General features: G+C 73.0%; 2 protein-coding genes across 2 annotated transcripts; one reads left to right on the top strand and one right to left on the bottom strand.

Annotated features, from left to right (window-relative positions):
* Nucleotides 1-173: 173 nt before the first annotated feature.
* On the bottom strand, nt 174-11,317 carry RRP8 (ribosomal RNA processing 8). Its single transcript, XM_074920263.1, has 18 exons — nt 11,133-11,317; nt 10,943-11,048; nt 10,361-10,748; nt 10,150-10,279; nt 9,851-9,957; nt 9,672-9,768; nt 6,838-7,008; nt 4,619-4,927; nt 3,715-3,797; nt 3,268-3,406; nt 2,810-2,944; nt 2,593-2,716; nt 2,383-2,519; nt 2,117-2,230; nt 1,507-1,688; nt 1,126-1,351; nt 817-1,027; nt 174-672 (listed from the first exon to the last, which is right to left on the bottom strand). Exons 1-18 carry the CDS (start codon nt 11,232-11,234, stop codon nt 404-406), a joined length of 3,030 nt encoding a protein of 1,009 aa, XP_074776364.1. The 5' UTR covers nt 11,235-11,317; the 3' UTR covers nt 174-403.
* Nucleotides 11,318-11,550: 233 nt separating this feature from the next.
* Nucleotides 11,551-17,693, top strand: ILK (integrin linked kinase). Its single transcript, XM_074920273.1, has 13 exons — nt 11,551-11,653; nt 13,152-13,251; nt 14,234-14,399; nt 14,648-14,743; nt 14,904-15,000; nt 15,083-15,166; nt 15,332-15,417; nt 15,637-15,746; nt 15,856-15,983; nt 16,199-16,320; nt 16,414-16,513; nt 16,599-16,729; nt 16,831-17,693. Exons 2-13 carry the CDS (start codon nt 13,163-13,165, stop codon nt 16,978-16,980), a joined length of 1,359 nt encoding a protein of 452 aa, XP_074776374.1. The 5' UTR covers nt 11,551-11,653; nt 13,152-13,162; the 3' UTR covers nt 16,981-17,693.
* The last annotated feature ends 61 nt before the right edge of the window (nt 17,694-17,754 follow it).

Consider the following 17,754-nt stretch of genomic DNA (forward strand, 5'->3'; position numbering starts at 1 on the left):
GTGCTGCGGCAGCGCTGCCCCCCGAGATCTCCCCAGCGCCCCGCGGCCGTGCCTGGGGGTCCCTGAGGTCGCGGCGCCGAGGGAAGCCCCTTCCCCCCCGAGGGGACGGGTGCAGCCGCCAGGTGCTGCCCCGGCAGGGAGAAGCCGGAGGAAGGGCAGGCCCCAGGTACAGAAATAAATCGATATATTAGCGTGTACAAAACATGCTGCTTCCTCTGTACAGTGCCCAGGCGGGCGCAGGCTCCCCCCGGGGAGGTCACACATCTATAAATAAGGCCCAGACGGCTGCAAACAGTATTTACAGCCCGCGGGGGGCTAGCGCCTGCTCTGGGGCCAGCCCCACCAAGACCAGCTGCTAGGCCCAGCCCGCGGGATCCTCCAGCCCGGCCCGGCCCGGCCAGGCTCATTTCAGGTCCACATCGAAGTCCAGCACCAGCAGCTTGGTCTCCTCCGTGCCGTTGCGGCTGCCCACGGCGCAGACCAGCTTGGTGTTGGAGGCGCGGATGCGCCACACCACGCCCCCGCTGCCCCCGCTCTCCAGGGCCACCAGGTTGCGGACGAACTCGCCCGTCTTGAGGTCCCAGAGCTTGACGGTACCGTCGTCCGAGCTGGTCACCACGAACTTGGAGCTGAACTGCAGGCAGGTGACGGCGCTCTGGTGCTTGCTGGGCCCTGGAAGCAGAAGGATCCCGTCAGTGCTGCGCTCCCACCTCAACGCCCGGCTCCCCCGGAGCACCCGCCGCTGGGCAGCGCCTGCCCTGCCCCTGCCCCAGCTCCCACAGCGCTGGGGCGGGAGCGGCTCCATCCTGCGCTCACCCTGCAGTGTCTGCAGACACTGTCCCGTCTTGATGTCCCAGATCTTGACGGTGGAGTCGGCGTTGCCGGAGACCAGGATGTTGTCCCGTAACTCCATGCCGCTCGTCAGCGACTGGTGCCCCATGAGGGTGTGCAGGCAGTTTCCGCTCTCCACGTCCCACACTCGGATAGAGGTGTCCAGGGACCCGCTGACGATGTGTGTCCCGTCAAACTGCCCGGGGAGACGCGGCTCAGCGGGGCGCGGGCAGGGCCGGCGGCAGGGGCACGGCCTGGGAAGGGGCGCGGGGGGAAGGGGGCGCCGGGTCTCACCTGCAGGGAGTAGACGCGGTTGGTGTGTCCCTGCAGCGTGTGCGTGCAGCTCTCGCTCTCGGGGTCCCACACCTTGACCGTGTAGTCGTAGGCGCCGCTCACCACCTTGTGCCCGTCGTACTGCACGCAGCGCACAGCCGCCACGTGCCCCATCAGCACGTGCAGGCACTGCCCCGTCTCGATGTCCCAGAGGCGCAGCGTGGCGTCCCGCGAGCCGCTCACCACCCTGCGGGACAGGGCAGCGTCCGGGCTGGGCCTCGCCCCGACGGGAACCCCGGACGCTCCCCCAGGAGCGGCCCCGGCTGCCCCCCCGCCCCCAGCCGCTGTCAGCGGGAGCTCCGACGCCCCCCCGGCCGCAGCAGCCCCCCCGGGCGCCGGTACCTGGTGCCGTGCAGGTGCATGCAGCGCACGGTGGAGGTGTGGCCGTACAGCGTGTGCACGCACTCGCCCGTGTCCGCGTTCCACACTTTGAGCGTCCGGTCCGTGGAGCCGCTGATGACGACGCTGTCCCGCATCTGGGACGACCACACGCCCCCGGTGTGGCCCACCAGGGTCTGCACGCACTGCGGGGAGGGAGACCCGGGCTGGGGGAGGCCGAGCGCAGCGGAGGGTAAAGCCCCGTGGGGTTTCCTCCGGGGGAGGGACGGGCCAGCCCACCCCCTGCAGAGACCCGGCCCGGGCTCACCACCGCTCCCTGTGCCGCTCCCAGGTGCGTCTCTGGCGGCCCGGGCTCTGCAGGGGGGTGCCCCACGCTCGCCGGCCGCCCGTGAAAGCACATGCATGGTGGCCAACTCTTCCTCTTTCGTTCCAGCACCCACCCACTTGCAGCTAAGACAGCTCTTCCCACCGCTCCTGCGGCCACGGGACCCCCCCGATCCTCTCCCCAGGGCAAACCAACCCACCCGAAAGGCCACTGTGGCCTCTCACTCCTCCCCCTGCCCCCGCAGCGACTTGGCCGAGCAGCCCCGTGACGACCAGGGACAGCACTCACCTCCCCCGTGACGGCCGACCACACCTTGAGCGTGTTGTCGTCGGAGCCGCTGACGATGCGGTTGCCGCAGAACTGCAGGCAGGTGATGACGTGGTCGTCGTGTCCCTTCAGCACCTGGATGGAAAATAAAACACGTCGGTGGTGAGGAGAGGGCGGCGCAGCACAACCGCGGGGCTCGAATGCCTTCGAGAACGGCGGGGGAGCAGCCAGGGCTGAGGGGAGGAAGGAGAGGGCAGCGAGGGGAGGAAGGTCCTGCGAGCTCCCACCTTGGGGGCTTTAAGCTCCCCGCTGCGCCAGTTCATGTCGATTTTGTGCTGCCGCATGAAGGCGAATTTCCAGGGGCTGTACATGAAGCCGGGGCTCAGCAGGCGCCGCTTCCGCAGGTTCAAGGGCTCCTCGATGCCTGCGGGGGGAACGCGGTGGGTCAGGGGGTCCCGCCCGCGCCCCGCGCAGCCCCGCGGAGGAGGGGTCTCTACCTTCCTCGCGGCACTTCTCCCTCCAAAGCAGGTTATCTTCGGCCAAGACCCTCCAGTAGCGGCAGGTCTGGGCGGCGCGGAGCAGGTCCCGAGGCTCCAGGAAGGAGAGGACGTAGAGCGCGAGCTGCAGGGGCGCGGCCGGGTCAGCGCGGGCTCCCGGGGCCGGGAAGGTGCCCAGCGCCGGGGCCAGCCCCTCCCCGCCTCACCCTCGCCTCACCTCCTTGGGCAGCAGGGAGATGAAGTCTCTCTGGAACTGGGGCTCAATCACCTGCATCATGTACTTGATCTGGGAGGGCTCGCAGCGATCGATGAGCTCGTCCAGGGCGAGGAGCTTCTCCGGGCCGCTCCAGCGCTGAGGAGAGGGATCAGTCCCGGGCTGCGGCTCTGCGCAGCGCCCCGGCCCCCGCAGGCAGGGGGGCTGTGGGGACAGCGGGGGCTGCGCTGCCCGGACCCCGGAGACGGGCCTGGGGGCTGAGAGTCCCTCGGGTGGAACAGGGGCTGTGCAAGGGGGGCGAGCGCCACGTCTGCGCTCCCTGGGGCAAAAACTCCCTCAACACCCCCCGCGGGACCCAAACCCCTGCTGCGGCCAGGACAGGCTGCCCAGGGCCCGGCTCCCCTCCCACGGCCCCGCGGCTCCCCGGGGCCGGCGCTGGGCGAGGGCCCTCCCCGGCCTACCTGGAAGGTGCGGAGCCAGTCCTGCAGCTCGGGCGGGGGGGCGACCGAGGGGATGCGGCGGCGCCGGGCCTGGCCCGCTTTGGCGTTGCGCAGGTCCCCGAAGGTGGTGGTGGGACTGGGCATGCAGGGGCCCAGCGTCCTGGGAGAGACCATTGCGGCGGTGAGACACGCCAAGGCCTTCCAGGCCGTTCTCAGACACTGTCGGGCACCAGCTCAAGCCTCCCCCCGCATCGCCCCCCCCAGCAGATGCAGCCCCTCAGCCTGGCGGAACCCGGGCCGGGGGCACCCCCGAGGGGACGTGGCCCGACCCCCAGCTCGGGCGGGACCAGCCGGGCGGCTTCTGCGTCCCACCGAGGATGGAGACCCCGGGGCCGCGGCCAGCTGAGGTGAGGAGTGGTGGCAGGAGCCCCCCGGGCAGGAGGGGGGCAGGAGCCCCCCAGGACTCACCTGCTGTAGTCAGAGCCCTTGCACAGCTTCTTCCCGGGGGACAGGGCCCGCCCGTCCAGGCCATTCTCCGACTTCCGCTTCATCTGCGAGGAGAGGGCAGGTCAGGGGGGGCCGGGGGGGCCCCGCTGCATGCGGGCTGGCCCACGGCTCTTCTGCCAGGAGCGACGGAGTCACAGACCCAGGGGAGCCACCCCCCCGGGCCCAGGCTCACGCTGCGGGCGCAAGCGGTGGCCACCTGAGCTCTAGAGCTGGTGGAGAGTTAAACTTCTGTGTGGGAAAGAGAACCTGGTCCTGCAAGGGAAGGTGGGACGGAGCCAGCCAGGGACCTGCCCCGCGGCGCAAAAGCTGCCGGTGCCCGCTCGGGCCGCTCTGGGCACAGCTCGGTGGGGACAGACAGGGCCGCGGCCTCACGCGGCTGCGTCCGCGGGGAGCGACACCCCCCAGCTCCGCGCAAGAAGGGGATGGTGGGGAGAGCGGGGTGGCCACCAACCGGGGCTGGCAGGTGCCAGAAGGCGAGCACAGACCTCCCCATCCCGGCGAGGGGAAGCAGGGGGCTCCTTCCCCCCAGCCCGGGCGGCAGTGGCAGCCCCACGCTCAGGCCCCTGCCTGACCCCCCAGCAGTGTCCTGCTGCCCCAGTTCAGGCTCGGCCGGGGACCACCAACAGCGCTCGGCCGGGCCGGGCCGGTGCCGCCATCGCCAGCCCCGGCAGCCGGGCTGCGCCCAGGCGAGGGCCCCGGGGCTCCCCGGCGCGTCCTGGGGTCGGCAGCCACGCACCCCCCTGCAGCAGCCCACGATCCGCTCTGGCCCCGGCAAGCGGCGGACAGCTGTGGGCTCCCAGGCCACCAGCCACCAGGACGGGCCACGGGCCTCCTGGGACCAAGCCCTGGCCCACGGCCGCGTTACCTTGGGCCGGACGTGACGGAGGAGGCCGCCGTCCTCCGTCCGCTGCAGGTAGTCTATCCAGCGCTCCCCGATGGTGTAATAGAAGTAGACGTTGCTACCATCCTCCCCTTCCTCGCTGTAGCAGCTCCCCTCTTCCTCTTCCTCCTCTTCCTCCTCCTCCTGCTCCCCGCAGACCGTGGAGCCGAGCGGTTCCCGTGCCCCTCGCCCGCCGGAGCCGTCAGCCTCAGGCCCTGACCCGGGGCTGCCCTTCCCAGAGCGCTCGGGCTCCCAGGGGCCCGACACATCCTCCTCCTCCTCCTCAGCCACCACCTACAGCGGGGGGAGAGGGAGAGGCAGGGTCAGGCCCGTCTGCTGCAGCTCTGCGCCCTCGGGGTGCCCCGGGAGCCGAGGGGGCTGCCCGGAGGCCGCGGGACCCCACCCCAGCCCCCCTCTGCGCCGCGGGAGCAGCCCTTCACGGCGGGACCCCCCTCAGAGGGGGCACAGGGCAGACCCCAGCCCCGTGCCCAGGCCCCTGCGCCCTCTGGCTTGAGAGGTGGCGAGGAGCGAGCGTGCCCAGGAATGCTGCCGGCACCTTCCCGCCCCAAGAGCAGCGCCGGGAGCGAACCCAGCGCGTTGCAGAAGTCTTCGGTAAGCGCTCGGAGGAGGCAGGACAAGGCCCCTGCACCCCCGGGAACCAGGAACTGCTTTCCAACGCACTCACAAACCACCTCGGGCAGCAGCCCAGGGGATCACCAGCCCACAGCGATTAATTTTGGTAAAGTCTGGAACACGGGGAAAACTGCAGAGACCAGGGGAGTGTGGAAGTCGTGCCAAAACTGAGGAAGGCAGGAGAAAAATGAGTGTTTGCAGAGCCTGACACCGGGCAGCCGAGAGGCCAGCGGAGGATTCAACGAGTAGAAGATAAACGACGGGGAGGTGCTTTGTGCCAGCTGGTGAGACTTTATGGAAAGAGGGCTTTTCAAATAAAACTGAGTTTATTCCTTGAAGCATTACGTTTGGTTCAAAAAAAGCAATTACAGAGCTGACGCTGATGAGACGTGCTCACACACCTCTGAGCGCCTGCGCAGGGCACAGGCTTTGGGGAGAAGGGGGATGCTGGCGGGGGGGCGGCTGGGGTCGAGAAAGAGCCCGTGAGCAACCTCCAAATGCGCCCGTTAGCACGAAACGGCAGGTTTTCTGCTGCTGGGGCTGGTGCAGACCCAAAGGCGGGGTGTGGGAAACCACAGTCGCCAGGATTTGGTTTATTTGTAAGATGGAAGCAGATAAAGTCTTTACTGAGTAAATGTCAAGCCCAGCACTGGGGTGGGCAGCGAGGACAGGGCAGTCACACGGTGCGGGCTGGGCTGACCCAAATTAAACCCATTTTGATGCGCCCGGAGGCAACGTTCTCCCCCTAAAGTCAGGGAGGGCGGGGACCCGCGTCCCCTACAGCAGTAGCGGGGGGGCCCGAGGGGCCGCCCTCGGCACCAGCGTTGGGCTCAGGAGCCTGAAGAGGGAAGGAGCGTGAGCAGAGCGTGGTGCTGCCCCCAGGCTGCCCTGGACACCCCAGCCCGGCCGTGCCCAACCCACGGTTTCAAACACAACACTTAAACTTGGGAGATAGCGCTCCATCTCCTCCCCCGACGATTCAAAATCTGGAGACCGTATTTTAAAGGATGATAAAGGAAATGGAAAAGCGTTTGGGTCACGACGTAAAAAATACAGGTGGGGAAGAGAAGCCCCCAGTGCTTTACCGGGCACGTGCCCCGCCCTGCCGGGGGGGTTTATTGACACTCCGAGCCGAGGCCTCGGTCCAGCGCCCGCCCCGACGAGCCCCCAGCTCGCCTGGGCCGGGTCTGGCAGGTCAGCCTGGAGTGGGGCCGGGCCCTCGGGCAGAGCTCTGACCCCTCGGCCCTCTGGGTGGGGGAGCCCCAAGCCCAGGCCCCTCCAGCGGGGGTCACGCCTCAGTCTGACGGTGACAGACGTCGGGCCGACACCTCCCAGCAGCCCAAGCCCTCCCACGCCCCCTCCCCTGCCCCAGCGGGTTCCCTCAGCCCCCACAGCTCCACGGCAGGGCAGGGCCTGGCGGCTGCCAGGCCAGGGGAAGAACTTCTCCCCCATGAACCTTTTCTGACCCTCCCCAGCTACCCCCAGCTCAAGAACCCCCCCTGGCTCCGGTGCCACCGGAGGGGGCTCATGCCAAGGGGGGAGGCGGGGGAACCCCCCCTTTCCTTTCGTACCTGTGGCACAGGAGCTTTGCTGTCCCCCGGCAGAGCGGGGCTCACCCTCGCAGCTTCCTCACTGCTCGGCCTCCTCCTGCACGTCATCCGCTGGCTGTTGAGCTCCAGGATGCGGGTGGTGATGCCTTTGACGTGGAGGAGATCATCGAGCGAGCTGAAGCCCTTCAGCTCCTGCGAGAGGAGACGGGAGATGCGACACGGAGCCAGGAAACCCAGGGACCAGCCTCCGAGTGGGACCCAGCTTACTCACCCTCCTGACAGGCTCTTTCCTGGTCGGTCCAGACCCACCAGTTCCCTTTAGGCCTCCAGGGGAAAGAGCTGGGGGGCGCCCAGCAAGATCCCTTTGTACTGCAAGTCCTGGCTGCCGAGGTAAGGGGTCCCTCTGCCCAAAACAGCTGTCCCCGCGTAATCCCTCCGGCCCCACAGGCCCCCTCTCTGTCCCCACTGGCAGCAGGCAAGAGCTCCGCAGAGCTGCTGCTACCAGGGGCGGTGGCGGTCCGAACCCAAAGGCCAGAAGCTCAGAAAGGGGGTTGGGGGGTTGTGCCCCCCAGCCAGGCAGCACCGAGGCCCGGAGCGTTCCCAGCACCGCACAATCGCCCGGTGACGGGGAAGAGCCGCGGGCTCCTGCCGGGCGTATGTGCGAGGACCCCCCGGTCCTGCAGAACCCCGATGGGCTCCGGGCGGCTCCTGCCACGAGCCCGAGGGCCTCAACCCGCCAGGGCCGGGTCAGCGGCCGCCAGGGCGGGGGGCCCAGCGCGGGAAGCATCGTGTGTCCCCCCCTCCCCGGTTACCGGGTGTCAGGGCTGCGACACGGCCCCTGCCACCCCCTCCAACCCGCCGTGCTGCCCGTGAAGGCGCTTCGGCTGCTTCTCCCCTGCAACGGGCTTCCCCCAAAGCCCGGCTCTAGGGATAAGCTCCGATTCCCTGAGCCCGGCCTCACCTGCTCCCACCCCGCCCGTCTCCGGGTTCAAACGCCTCCGGCTCTTCCGCCCCCGCCGTGTTTACATTCCTGCCGCGGTTACCCCCGGTGACCTGCCCCTCTCGCCCTCCTCTTTTCCAGGCCAAAAAAAAGCCAAGCTCTGCTAGTCCCGCCTCGCCACGCCAGCCTCGCCTTCCCCCGCTCCCTCCTGACACGCCGATGCCCGGTTCCAGCCGCCATCTCGCCGGTTCTTCGCAGCGTTAACGCCAAAACCGCGCCGTTAACCTCCCGGTCGCTGCTCAAAGCGCCCCGGCAGCCGCAGCCCAAGGTCTCGCCGACCCTTCTCGGGGCCGGGGCCCGCCGGAGCCCCGTCACCCGCCGGGGCTGCCGCTCCGCTCCGGCCCCGCCACTCCCGAGCGCTCCGCCGGGGGCAGCGCGCACGGGGCGGGCTCTGGCCCCTTTCCCCCCGGGAACTCGGCGGGTTTTTCCGCTCTTGGCCAGCCCCGGGGGCTCTGCCCCAAACCCCAGCGGTGACGGACCGGGCCGGGCCGCCCGCGGACGGGCGGGGCTCCTCGGGGGCCGCCGCCCTGCACCCCCCCGTACCTGCGGGCGGACCGGCGGCTCCCTCCCCCCGCTCCCTGCGGCAGCCCCAGGCGCTGCGCCCGGAGGCGGCCGCTCGTCCTGGGGGGAGGGGGGGGCGGCGGCCGCGAACGGCCCCGCCCGCGACAGCCGAGGGGAAGCGGCGCTGCCGCCCGCGCCGGTACCGGCCGCGCCCGCCCCGGGGCCGGCGAGTCAGCGGCCGCTTGCCCGTGGGCGGGCGGCGCCCCCGGCCCCGCTCCGCTCCCTCAGCGGCCGCCCCGCGCAGCCCCCGGGACGGCTCCCGCGGGCCCCGCCGCCCCCGCCCAGGCCCGGCCGCGGCGCGGGGCCGCCCCCGCCCGCACCTCTCTCTTTCGCACGATGCCGCGGGCGCGGCGGCGGCCGATGCCGCTGAGCGCTCCCTCCAGCTCGGCCACGCCGGCGCGGTTGATGTCCAGCTTCCCCCCGCCGGGGCCCGGCCCGCCCGGCCCCGACATCCCCGGCAGGAACCGCCGCCGCCGCCGCGCAGGCCCCGCGCGCACTGCGCAGGCGCGGCCCCGCCCCTAGCCCCACCCACAACCACGGACTTAATTGGCACTTGCGCCTGCGCGGGGCGGGACCTCGTGGCGTGACCCCGCCCCCCGCCTCTAGCAGTCCGGAGCCGTGCGGAACCAGCGGCTTTATTGACAACTGCGCCTGCGCGGGGCGGGGCCTCCCGGCGCAGCCCCGCCCCGGCCGCCCGGAACCAGCCGTTTATTGGCAGCAGCGCCGGCGCGGGGCGGGGCCTTCAGCGGCGCTTGTAGCGGCAGGGCCGCAGGCGCAGGCCGGGCGCGGGGCGGCGGCGGGGCGCTCCGGTCTTGGCGAACTCCAGGAGGTGGAAGAAGGCGCTGGAGAGGTCCTGGGGCGGAGCTGCCTCAGCGCCGCGGGCCCCGCGCCCCCCCACCCGCCCTGCGGGGCCCAGCACCCAGCCGCCTCCCAGCAGCGCCCCCCGGCCCCAGCACCACCGTCCCCGTGTGTCTCGAGTCCCCAAACCGGCCCCCAGACGCCAGCACCTCAACGCCCCCGATCCCTCCACACCCCAGCACCACCGTCCCCACGCACCCCGAGTTCCCCAAACCCACCCAGACCCTCCCCCCCCCCCCCCCCCCAGCACCCCAGCCCCCATGTGTCCCGGGTCCCCCAACCCCCCCAGCACCACCCCCTGTCCCTCTGACCCCCAAGCCCCCCCATCCTACACCCCCACGTCCCCCAAGCCCCCCCCGTGCTGTCCCGCAGCACCAGTCTGACGACCAGGGGCTCCCTCCCGGTGCCCCCCCGCAGGCCGCTCCCAGGGACGCACCTTGGAGACGCTTTTGAAGCCCAGCTGGGCCATGGCGCTCACGAAGGCGCGGGTGTCCTCGAAGCGGCTGGCCACCTCGGCCACCATCAGCGTGCCCCTGCGGGACAGCCCAGCCCTGAGCGGCGGCAGGTCCCGGGGCAGAGCCCCGCTGCTCCCGGCCGCCCCCCCCCGCTGCCTACCCTGGCTTCAGCACGCGGTTGGCCTCTTCCAGGATCTCCTGCAGGTTGGTGCCCATCAGCGACAGGCAGAACACGGCCACGTCCACCGACTCGCCCGCCAGCGGCACCTGCAGGGACACCCCCCCGAGGAGGATGGCGGGGGGGGCCGGGGCAGCCCTGCCGCCCCCTCGGCTCTGCCACTGCACCAAGCACCGTCTGTGCGGCACCTGCAGGCGGGGGGTGCCCCCGTTTCTCCTTCTCGCGCACGGGACCTTCAGCTCCCTGTCCCCCTGGCGCCCTCCCTCGCCCCGGCCCCTGACCTTGGCCATGTCGCAGACGGTGACCAGGGGGCTGAGCGGCACCAGGTCGAAGCAGTGAACTTTGTTCCTGACGCTGCTCGCGAGGGTGCAGTCGCCGCACCCGAAATCCGCCACCACCAGCGAGGCCGGCCTGGGGTGGGGGGCAGCGGGGGCTCAGAACGGCCCTTTTCCCCGCGCCCCACCGCCCCCGGGGCCCCCTGGCCCGGCTCACCGGCGCCGCAGGTAGCGGACGATGCGGTTCACGGGGTTCTCGGGCCAGCGCCCCACTTGCTGGGCGAACCCCCGGTGGTAGACCTCGAAGGCGTCGGGGTCGCTCTGGAAGAGCCGCGCGGCCTCGCGGCTGGTGCAGGTGTAGAGCTGCTCGTTGATGTACCGGAACCGGGCGCCCAGCAGCCGCTGCTCCATCCGCGCCCGCAGAGCCGCCGACCGGCCCGACGGAGCCGCTTCCCGGCCGGGCAGCGCCGGGGACGCCGGCCCCGCGCCCGGCTGCCCCCCGGGGTCCGCCGGGGGCTCCTTCGCCTGCTTGTCCTTCTGCCCGCTCCTCCGCTGCCTCCCGCTCCGCCGCCGCGACGGCTGCCCGGACACCGCCCCCGGCACGTCTGGGGCACCGGGAGGGAAGTCAGGGGGGCGGCGGGGGGGTCCCGACACTGCCCCCGGTTCCCTGCCGGGATCCCCGGCGCCCCGGGACTGAGCAGGGCGGGTGGCGGTGCCTGCTCCACCTCTCCCGCCCCGCCGCAGCCCGGTGCCCGCCGGCCCGCCCTCGGTACCCACCGGCCCGCCCCCCGGTACCTACCGGCTTGTCCCCGCTGCCCGGGCCGCTTCCGCGCGGGCCCGCCGTCCCGGCCGGTCTCGGCCGCGCAGTCCGCCGGCAGCCGCCGCTTCCCCGCCGCCGCGGGGCCCTGCGGAGGGCGGGGGGCCGGTCACCTTCCCCCGCGCCCAGGGACCGGCCCGTCCCGCCGCGGCCCCGTGCGCGCAGCCCTTACCGGCCGGCCCGGGCCCTCGGGGGCGCCGCGGGGCCCCGGCCGAGCCCGGGCCCGGGCGGGACCCCCCGCCCGGTCCTTCCGCTTCTCCTCCCCCGCGAACATGGGCCTGGCGGCCGCGGGGCCGAACGGGAACGGGAGCGGCGGCCCTGGCGCGGGGCCGCTCCGGTGGGAGCCCACGTGTGCCCCGCGCGGAAGAGCAGAGCGGCCCCGGCAGCGCCGCGGCAGCAGCGCCCCCTGCGGGCGGGCGGCCGAGCAGCCGGGCGGCGCGGGGCGGGGCCGCGGGCGCCCCGCCCCCGCGCCCTGTACCCGGTACCCGGTGCCCGGTGCCCGCGGCCCCGTGCCCGCGGCCCGGCCCCGCCGCTGCCCGGTTACCCGCTGCCCCGTGCCCCGTGCCCCGTGCCCGCGGACGCGGGCTCCGTGCCCGGTGCGGCGGCGGCCGGCAGGGGGCGCTGCCCGGGGCGGGGCCCACGCGCCGCCCCGCGCCCGCCGAGAGCCGCCGCCCTGCGCCGCTGCCGGAGCCGGTGAGAGCGGCCGGACCGGGCCGGGCCCCGCGGGGCCGGGGCTGGGGTGGGCTGGGACCGGGACCGGGACCGGCTCGGGCCGCGCTGGGGCTGGGCTGGGAGCGGGGGCGAGTTCGGGACCGGCTGGGCTGGGACTGGCCTTGGCCCGGGGCTGGGGCCGATCCGGGGCGGGAAACGGCGACACCGGGGGCGGGAGCGCTGGGGGGGGGCGGTCAGGGCCGGGGCCCGCGGGGGCAGGACGGGGCTGGGGGGCGGCGGGGCCCGGGTGCTGGGGAGGGGTCTGCGGTCAGCGCTGGGGGCGCGGCGCGGGGTGACCACATCACGGGACGGGGCTGGGGGGCGGCTCAGCCGGGCCCCTCGCTTCGGGCCGGGGCCGGGGGGGTCTGGCAGCGGCTGGGGTCTGACAGGCGGGGGCGGCAGCCCCGGGCCCAGCCGGGGGGGGGGGGCGGCGGTGACAGCGCGATGCCGGGGCCGGGGTGTCGCTGGGGGGCCCCTTCCCCGGTCCCGTCCCGGGCGGGCGGGTGAGCACCCAGCCTGGGGGGATCCGCCAGCCCCGGGGCCCTGGGGGGCCGCTGGCTGCCCGGGCAGGGCCGCTCCGTGCCCCCCGCAGCCGGGAGCGGGGCCGGCGCCGCCCGGGAGCCGGGGCCGGAGCCTGCGAGGCCCCTGTGAGGGTCTCGGCGGCCCCCGCCCCACATCGCCGTGTGCGGCACCGGCCGAGCGGCCGCGGCGGGGGCAGCTGCCCGGGCCGGGCCCGTCCCGCCCGCGTGGAGCGGGTGGGGGTCCCGCTGCGGATGGTTTAAGCCCTCCCGGGTGTACGTCGGGGTCCTGGTGCTCGGTCTGTCCCTGCTCCCGCGCTGGGGGCCCCGCCGAGGGCAGCCCCGCGTCCCTGCCCGGTGCCACAGACCCCCCAGGCAGGACGGTACCTGCCAGGCTGGTGGGGACCGGGGGCAGCACAGGCCCGGCGCCGGGCGAGGGGTTGGAAACGGCAGCAGGACGCGGCGCTTTGCCGGGCTCCGGCCTGGGGGGGCTGTTGGAGTGGGGAGGGGGCAGCCAGCGGAGCTCCGGGCCCCTCGGGCGTGGTGCCGCGCCCGGTCCAGCCCAGCCTGGGTCAGAGCTGGGGACCGGGAGGGGACCCCGGGCAATGGGTGCCGGACCTCCTCCAGCTCCCCCCCCGGGAGATTCGGGCACCGGGTCCGCCTGGGCCTGCAGATAAGCCCGTGGGTGCCAGATCTGCTTCCTGCTAGCGGCTGCCGGCGCCCGCCACGCCGGGCTCGGCCGTGAACTTCCCCTCGGGCTGCGAGTCCAGCCCGGCCCCGGCCCTCGGCCCCCGCAGCTGCCGGGGAGGGGACACGAGGCTCCTGCCCTCGCCCCCCCGGGAGGCGCCCCGCCGAGGGGCTGCCAGGAGCAGGGGGCTGCTCCCAGGGCCGTGTGTGGGACGGGGGGGCGGGCAGCCCCCTCCGCCGCGGGGCTCCGCGTCCTCACACCCCCCTGCCCGCAGCCAGAGCCGCGATGGACGACATCTTCACGCAGTGCCGGGAGGGCAACGCGGTGGCCGTGCGCCTCTGGCTGGACAACACCGAGAACGACCTCAACCAGGGGTGAGCGGGGGGGCCGCGCTGGACCCGGGCCGGGGCTCGTTTCCGCCCCGGTGTCCCGGGGAGGGGGTGGGATTCGGCTCCTCCCCGCCGGGAGGAAGTTACCGCATCGCTGAGGCATGAGGGCTGCCCGTCCTGGCCTCGGCCGCTGCCGCGGGACGGGCTGGGCCGGGGGGCTGGGGAGAATCTCCCCGGCCCCGCGGCGCCCGGGTGACCCCCGCCCCTGGGGACGCCGCCGCTGACAGGCACAAGCGGGGCCGGGGTCTAACGGGGGGCTGGGGACCCCGAGCTCTCCTCCCCACGGCGCGCCCCCCCGCTCCGGCGGCCCCCCCGGGGCCCGACGCGCTGCCCGCCCGTGTCCGGCCCGGCCTTCGGGCCGGGTTAGGGCAGACATCGCCGCGGGCTGTGCCAGGCGCAGCCTCCTGCCCGCACCCCGGGACCCCTCGCCGGGCCGTGGCAGCGTCTCCCCCCGTGCTCGCTGGGGGCCGGGGGCCTTCCCTGGGGGTGTCTGTCCATCCCTCCCGGTCACCCGGAGCTCTCCCGGTCCCACAGGCCGTGGGGCACAGCTAGCCCTCGCTGGGGTGCTTTGGTCCCGCCGGCCTGCCGCGGGGACGGGGGGACAGCTGGGGTCTGCCCTGGGGGGAGCCAGCAGCCCCTGCCTGCCGGGCCCTAAGTGCCTTTTAAGGCCTGTCTGGTCTCTCCTCCCTTACTTGGCCAGGCACCGCCGAGCGAGGGGGGCCGGGGGGGCTCTGGCGCTTGCCAGCATCGCGGTGATTCAGCCCCGGAGAAGATGGGATTTGCCAGGGCCTCCGGGGCCCAGCGGGGCTGGGGGGCAGCGGCAGAGCCGCTCGGGCCCTGCCCTTGGCCTCCGCGTGCCGTGCGCGGGGGTACCGGCCCGTACCTCAGCCCCTCTCCGGCTGCCCGGGCCGGGGCAGGACGCGGCGGAGGGGCTGCGGCCGCTGAGCAGATCCGTCCCCCCCCGCAGGGACGACCACGGCTTCAGCCCCTTGCACTGGGCCTGCCGCGAGGGCCGCTCCAACGTGGTCGACATGCTCATCATGCGGGGAGCGCGCATCAACGTCATGAACCGCGGCGACGACACCCCCCTGCACCTGGCCGCCAGCCACGGCCACCGCGACATCGTGCAGAAGGTACCGGCCCCCCCGCCCCGTCGCCCTCCACCCAGCAGGACCCCGCAGCCCCCTCCACGCTCCCCGCTGCCCCCTGCCTTGCCCTGAGCTTGCTGCGTCCCCCCTCGGTGCCGCTGAGCCCCTCCGCCCTCCCCACAGGAGCCCCGCGTCCCGCCTCACCCCCCGGGCGGCAAAGTGCTGCTGGGGCGCGGCGCTGGGTGGAGGGGACGTGCCCCGCGCTGACGGGGATCATCCTCCCGCCCCCCCAGCTGATCCAGTTCAAAGCAGACATCAACGCCGTGAACGAGCACGGGAACACGCCGCTGCACTACGCCTGCTTCTGGGGACACGACCAGGTGGCGGAGGTGAGCGGGAGCGCTCGGGCCCGGGCAGGGCCCGGGGTGAGGGAGGCGGCTGAGGGGGGCACGGGGAGGGAGAGGAGGGGGCAGGCAGGAGTCTGGGGGTGTACGAAGGGGCTGAGGAGGGACAGCAAACTCTGCAGGTGCTTCCTTGCTCCTCCCTCAGGACCTGGTGGGCAGCGGGGCCTTGGTCAGCATCGCCAACAAGTACGGCGAGACGCCCATTGACAAGGCCAAGACGCCGCTGCGGGAGGTCTTGAAAGGTAACAAAGAGGTTCTCGTCCCGGCCCCGGCGCAGCACCAGCGACCTCTGCTCGTGCTGCCAAACACCCCGTCCCTCCCCAGAGCGTGCCGAGAAGCTGGGCCAGAGCCTCACCAAGATCCCCTACAAGGACACCTTCTGGAAGGGCACGACCCGCACCCGGCCCAGTAAGGACGGGGCCTTCCCCGACGGGGTGGGGGAGCGCGGGGGGGAGCAAACGGCTCGTCCCGGGGGTGCAAATCCCCTCGCTGAAGGTGGCTCCTGAGGGAGCGAGGCCTCCCTGCGTGGCCCCGGGGGGCATCGGGAGGAGGGTCCATCTCCTTCTCTTACAGGAAACGGGACTCTTAACAAACTCGCTGGAATCGACTTCAAACAGCTGAGCTTGAGCCAGAAACTCAACGAGAACCAGTCAGGAGAGGTAGGTCGGGGTGTTGCCCCCCAGCACCCGGGCAGGTCACCGCTCCGTCCCCGGCTGGCCGCCAGCGCAGAGCCGGGGCGCAGCCCCTGGGGCGTTCCGTGGCCCCCCACAGGGAAGAGCTCGCTCTGGCGCCGCGTCGGTGTCACTCCGTGTCACTGGGGGGCTGGGGGGGGCTTGGAGACCCTCTCCCAGGGACTGTCCCTACCCACCCCCCCACAGCTGTGGAAAGGGCGCTGGCAAGGCAACGACATCGTCATCAAAATGCTGAAAATCCGGGACTGGACAACTCGGAAGAGCCGAGACTTCAACGAGGAATACCCGAAGCTGCGGTGAGCTCTGGAGGGCAGGGTGGGGTGGGGTGGGGGCACCCCGGGGAGGGGGGGCCGCCGGCAGCGGGAGCAGCACCCGCCGTTCTCAGGGCTGTCGCTTCTCTCGCAGGATCTTTTCTCACCCCAACGTGCTGCCGGTGCTGGGCGCCTGCCAGTCCCCCCCAGCGCCCCACCCCATCGTCATCAGCCACTGGATGCCCTACGGGTCCCTCTACAACGTGCTGCACGAGGGGACGAGTGAGTGCTGGGGGGGACGGAGCCGGGGGCTCCTCTCCCCACCCTCGAGAAGCCGCTCCCACCCCCCCCCAGCGGGTCTGGGGAGCAGCAGCCGCACCAGCAGTGGGGAGGGCCCGGGGCCAGCTCGGTCCCTGCTCCACGGGCGCCCCCCGCGCCCCGCTGGGAGGACGTGACCCCCCCCACCTCACCCTCGTGCCGCCCCCCCCTCCCCACAGACTTCGTGGTGGACCAGATGCAGGCGGTGAAATTCGCCTTCGACATCGCGCGGGGCATGGCCTTCCTGCACACTCTGGAGCCCCTCATCCCCCGGCACCACCTCAACAGCCGCAGCATCATGGTGAGCGGCGCTGGGGCGGCCCGGCCCCTCCTCCCGCGGACGGGGCCAGGCCCGGCTCCCCCCGACCCCCCCTGACCTCCCCCCTGTCCCCAGATCGACGAGGACATGACGGCGCGGGTCAGCATGGCCGACGTGAAGTTCTCCTTCCAGTGCCCGGGGCGGATGTACGCGCCAGCCTGGGTGGCACCCGAAGGTGAGCGCCCGGTAGCCGGCCCGTGCCGCCGCTCGGCCCCTCCCCGGCCCCCCGCCCCCTTCAGCCCCGTCCCGGTTGCCCACAGCTCTGCAGAAGAAGCCCGAGGAGATCAACCGGCGCTCGGCCGACATGTGGAGCTTCGCGGTGCTGCTGTGGGAGCTGGTGACGCGCGAGGTGCCCTTTGCGGACTTGTCCAACATGGAGATAGGGATGAAGGTGAGGAGGGGGCTGGCTCCAGGCCGGGGGGGGCTGGGGGAGGCTCCGAGAGCCCCCCCTGCCGCACCTCCTGGGTGCCTGATCCTGCCCCGCTCTCCCAGGTGGCCCTGGAGGGGCTACGTCCAACCATCCCCCCCGGCATCTCCCCCCACATCTGCAAGCTGATGAAGATCTGCATGAACGAGGACCCGGCCAAGCGCCCCAAGTTTGACATGATCGTGCCCATCCTGGAGAAGATGCAGGAGAAGTAGAGCGGGAGGTGCCTCCCCCCCACCCGACGCTGCCGTGCTCCCCTCCCCGCCACCCCCCCAAGTGCCTTCTTTCGCCCCAGCGCCGAGGGGGAGCAGGGAACCCCCCCTCACCCTGAGCCAGCCACGGACACACGGTACAGACGACGCTGCCTTCGCTGGAGCCGCTCTGGGGGCTTCAGACAGTGGCGCCAAGTCGGGGCAGCGCCTCGGCCCCCCCGGCAGCTACGGGCAGAGGCGGAGCAGGAGCCCTGGCCCGGCGCTGGGGGCTGCTCCCCGCCAGGCGCAGACAGGGCTGCGGAGCCGCCGCGCCCTCGTCCCCAGGCCCGGAGCAGCTCCCCGCCACCCCGAGGGGCTCTTGTGGGGCCCCGTCCAGCCCTGGTGCTCTTCCCGGCCGAGGACAGGGGCGGGGAAGCTTTGCCCGTCGTGCCCAGCACCACCCCAGCTTCGCGCTTCACTCTTTTATCGTTTCCATCCAGGCCACGTGGAAAAGCCGCCAGCATCCAAAATAAACATTTGTTATGAAAACCGGCTGCTGGGGAGGGGCGCCCACGCACGGGGGGGTGTTGCGGGTGCAAGGGGGGCGAGGCCAACTCGGGGGCTGCCCAAGAGCCGGCGGGGTCCCAGGCTCGGCCCATCCCAAACCTCCCCGGGTGACGGGAGCGGGGCAGGCGCAGGCCCTGGGGGTGTTCGGGAGGGCGAGACGCGAGGGCCAGGCAGCCCCACCGCACCCCCTTCCCTGCCGGGTCTCGGGGCAGGGCTCAGCCCGCCCGGCAA

Source organism: Athene noctua, chromosome 1 (genome assembly GCF_965140245.1).
Source record: "Athene noctua chromosome 1, bAthNoc1.hap1.1, whole genome shotgun sequence".
Classification (NCBI taxonomy): Eukaryota; Metazoa; Chordata; class Aves; order Strigiformes; family Strigidae; genus Athene; species Athene noctua.

Bases quoted from the DNA above. Each gene is read 5' to 3' on its own strand.
- RRP8 (XM_074920263.1), bottom strand. From the start codon at position 11,234: ATGTTCGCGGGGGAGGAGAAGCGGAAGGACCGGGCGGGGGGTCCCGCC. The intron at 10,280-10,360 runs GTGAGCCGGGCC...CCCCCACCCCAG, and splicing joins GTCCGCTACCTGCGGCGCCG to GCCGGCCTCGCTGGTGGTGG. The intron at 4,928-6,837 runs GTACGAAAGGAA...CCCCCGCTGTAG, and splicing joins GCAAAGCTCCTGTGCCACAG to GTGGTGGCTGAGGAGGAGGA.
- ILK (XM_074920273.1), top strand. From the start codon at position 13,163: ATGGACGACATCTTCACGCAGTGCCGGGAGGGCAACGCGGTGGCCGTG. The intron at 15,001-15,082 runs GTAACAAAGAGG...GTCCCTCCCCAG, and splicing joins GCTGCGGGAGGTCTTGAAAG to AGCGTGCCGAGAAGCTGGGC. The intron at 16,514-16,598 runs GTGAGCGCCCGG...GGTTGCCCACAG, and splicing joins AGCCTGGGTGGCACCCGAAG to CTCTGCAGAAGAAGCCCGAG.